Raw genomic sequence first — 3,929 nt, forward strand, 5'->3', positions numbered from 1 at the left:
GCGAGAAATCACCCCCCAGGGGGGATGGTCACGCCGCAATCCCTTCTCCTCCATTCTCCTCTCGGGATCCTGGGCACACACGCACACGCGCCCGGCATCAGTTTTAAGCCACCGGGTCCGGGACACGAACCGTGGTCGACCACGTGGGAGTCCAGCGACATAGCCATTACGCCAACTGCTGGTTCCCGCAAGTTATTTTGACAGGGTGACCAGATTGTGATCCTCCTGCTCCACCACTGTGCCTGGCCTGATTAGACTGGGCTAAGAACCAGACCCCAGCCTCCCTTGTAACCTCAGTGGCATCCCCCTGCTTGCCTCACTGTGGCTGGTCCTCTAGATATTTCTACATCTATGTACTTATATCGGAAACCATGAGCACACACCAATACTTCTGATTCCCGCCAAACACTACAGAGTTCATTGTGGACTTCTCTCTTTCTGTATATGAGCTCTCTGCTCTGTGGCTGAGATGCCTGGCTCCCACCTGATCAATTCCCTGTAACTCATCTCCCACTTCCACTGCCATGCCTCCCCCTACAGTTGCTGTCCCAGCCCACATGGATGTTGGCTTCGCTGGCCCCACTAGGCCATCCTCTGCCAGATCTCTGCTTGGGCTTTGACTCCCCTGGCCAGGCTGCCCCAACTCATGGTCTCACTCCTTGCGCCACTTGGATTTGGGTTGGCCCTGTCGGCCCGTCCTCCTGTAAGGATGCCCTCCACATCACACTAGGCTCTGACATCCCATGCCAGGCAGCTTCATGCATGGATAGCCTCAACCAGCTCAAGCTGACATGCCACACCAGGCTGCGCTCCTAACCCCGAGAGGTGCACTGCTCGGCCAGCAACCCAGGCTGGACCACCCTGGCACGGACACCTGCTCAGTACACTCGGGTTCTGACTGCCCACACTGGGGCACCTCTGCTGTGGATGCCCTTCTCACCTGCTCTGGTCATGTCCCCACACCAGACATCTCTCCCCCAGAGGAACAGCAGCCTCATCCCACTTGGGCTGACTCAGATGCCACTGTTTATCCCCCAGTGAGGGAGCCACCCTCAACCCACTTGGGCACTGGGTTCCCACATCAGGCTTTAATCTACCCCCTGCTTGGAAGACGGCTTTATCCCCCAAAGGCTGGACCGCCACCCTGGGCAGACACTCTCCTCCCCCAGTCTGGTCACTGACAAGCCCCATGTGGGTATCCTCTTCACCCAGATCAGGCAGCCCTCCTTAATTGCAGCTGCCTCCCCAGCTCTGCTCCACCTAATAGCTTTAGGATTGAACTATCCAGGTAGGGAAGAGGCAATTCTAATTCAATATTCTGAAAAGATGAAATGTTTTCAAAGAATATTTGCTATGAGAAAAATGCTTTCAAGTTCTTTTTTTAACTTTATTTACTTATTTTAAGGTTTTTTGTCATAGGGTGTGTGTGCTCACTGGAGAGAGAGGGACAGTGAGAGGGAAAGTGAGAAATCCACCCCCCCTCCACCCCAAGAGGGATGACCACACTGCAATCTCTTCTCTGCCATTTTCCTCCTGGGATCCTGGGCACACATGCACATGGGCCTGGGTGATATTCAAGTCACCAGCCCCTGGATAAGTAATTTTTAAAATCTCCTAGAATATAACTTACAGATAAACTTTGTTAACTGTACTGTTTGGTATATGTATAGTCTTCTAAGACTTTCTATATATATATATATACAATGTATTTTTAAAAGGTGGTATTTTGGGGCTGGCAGGTGGTGTGGTGGTTAAAGGTGCTGGATTTCCACATGGGTGAATGCAGTTCAAGTCCTGGACCTGGCGGCCTGCTTTCTTTCCCTTTGTCTCTGTCTCTCTCTGGTCAAATTAAAAATCATCAACATAATAATAACAACAACAACAAATGGAATTAAATAATTTTTTAAAAAAGTGATGATTTCTAGATGCTGTTTACTTAATATAGACCACAAATTTCTTTTTCTTTCTTTTTTTTTTGGAGAGGTTTTTGCTATAGGGTGCGTGTGCTCGCCAGACAGACAGAGAGAGACATAGAGACAGAAAGCGGGAAATCACCCCCCAGGGGGTATGGTCACGCCGCATTCCCTTCTCCTCCATTCTCCTCTCTGGATCTTGGGCACGCATGCACACGCACCTGGTGTGAGTTCTAAGCCACCGGGTCCAGGACGCGAACCGCGGTCGACTACGTGGGAATCTAGCGACATAGCCATTATGCTAACTGCTGGTTCCCGACAAATTTCTGTCACTATGAATTATCATATTAATTTTTATACAATTTGTCTACAGTGTTGTATTACATTTCATGGTCTCACCATAATTCATTCAACTACACTCTTAACATTTAATTATCCACAATTCGTTGCACATTTAGGATATTTCCAATCGTTTATTCTCAAAGCTATGAATTGCTGACAAAGGGGGATCAGAGCTTTTATTACAGATATAAAATTAGTCCCAGAAAGAGTTATCAGGGCTAAAAAGGTGAAAAAATGCAGCAGGAGGGCTCATAAAACGTATGGTGGATAAATGTTAGAAGCAGGTGGCTACGAGGGGTCAAAAGGCCCTAAAATGCAGGAAAGCTGGGAGAGCCCCAGAGGGTCAGGTCGTGAGGTCTGGGAAGAGGTGGGGGGCTCTACTCACCTGCACACAGGCCTTCAGGGGCCCCAGGGGCTTCTCATTCTGCTCTTCCATGCTCAGCTCCAGGCCCGCAGGCTGCTGAGGTCCTGCAGTGAGAGGAGATGTACTGAGTCCAAAATGCCCATGCAAGTCCCCCAGCACTGCTGTGTCCCCGTGCCCTGCTCCCCCTCGATACAGTTGCCATGGCAAGTGTGCTTCTAGAGGTTTCTGTCTCGATTCCTGCACAAACACCTGTATCTGCTGGTCCCTCTCCTCTCCCAGGCCAAGACTCTGCAGCTCCAACCTGGTTCCTCCAAGATGTGGGCCTTTGAACTCCCTATTTGAGAGCCTACCTCATGCCTAACGTGGCCTTCTGCTCACCATTAAAATCTGCAGCGCCAATCATCCCTCCCCTACTCCACTGGGTCCCAGGATTCCCACAAACAGTGGGCACACTGAAGACCCACTAATGTTCACCTCTTCCCAACCTGAGTCTGCAGCCCCAAACCTGCTCTTCTTCCTAAGGCTGGCAGCAGGGCTCTGGGACTGATGACCCAGAATTGCACTTACTGACTAAAGGCATGAAGCTTGTGTCCAGAACTGACTGCAATTAAAACGAATTCTGGGCCACTCTGTGACACAGAGGTAACGCGCTGCTCAAGACGAGCTACATGTCCACTGAGGTTGGAGTCCCTGGCCTGGTCAGCATACACCAGGTGCAGGTGTGAGGGCCCAAGATCCAACGAGCAGGAGGACTGCAGGAAGGGAATCTTGGCATGGCCAGACCCTGTGGAGGGGGCTCTTCTCTCTTTCTCTCACATGTGTGCACACATGCTCTACTGTGAATGAGAGTGAAAAGCAAAAGCAAAACAAAACAAAACAAAACAACACTGACCCTACCCTTCCATCAGTGAGGCTTGTCTCTCCAGCAACCCATCCCAGAGGACCTCCCACTCCCTGCTCAAACAGCCAAGCAAGTATATGCCCAGAGCTTGGCTGCACTCAAGTCCTGGTCCTTCCACTTTCTGAGGTCTACTGGCCCCTACAGAACAGCGCCAGCTCAGATTCTCACCTCAACACCCTGAAGCAGTAGCTCTAAGCTAGTCCCTTCACCAACTTTGGTGTCCTCAGGCCTGAACTGCAATAGAACCTGCATGGGGCTGGGGCCTCCAACAGACACCAGCACAGGCCAGACAAAGGCAGCCCCTCCGGGCCCAGAATGTGTATCTCAACCAACTAGACGTTCTGGAGTCTGAGACTGCAGCAGTCCCTGGCAAAACACTCAATGCATCCCATCCCCTGCACCCCCTCTT

General features: G+C 51.0%; 1 protein-coding gene across 6 annotated transcripts in view; it reads right to left on the reverse strand.

Annotated features, from left to right (window-relative positions):
• ZNF180 (zinc finger protein 180) overlaps positions 1-3,929 on the reverse strand; it is a 34,101-nt gene that overhangs the window by 28,381 nt on the left and 1,791 nt on the right. For 5 of the 6 annotated variants that reach the window (XM_014582962.2, XM_027766868.1, XM_014582956.2 and 2 more), the window contains one exon: positions 2,641-2,723. In XM_014582962.2, coding sequence (XP_014438448.1) covers positions 2,641-2,723 — 83 coding nt within the window. Of the gene's footprint in view, positions 1-2,640; positions 2,724-3,186; positions 3,920-3,929 lie in introns of those variants that run through there. The other variant, XM_006142057.3, reaches the window with a different exon arrangement.

Source organism: Tupaia chinensis, unplaced genomic scaffold (genome assembly GCF_000334495.1).
Source record: "Tupaia chinensis unplaced genomic scaffold, TupChi_1.0 Scaffold000067_1, whole genome shotgun sequence".
Lineage (NCBI taxonomy): Eukaryota > Metazoa > Chordata > Mammalia > Scandentia > Tupaiidae > Tupaia > Tupaia belangeri.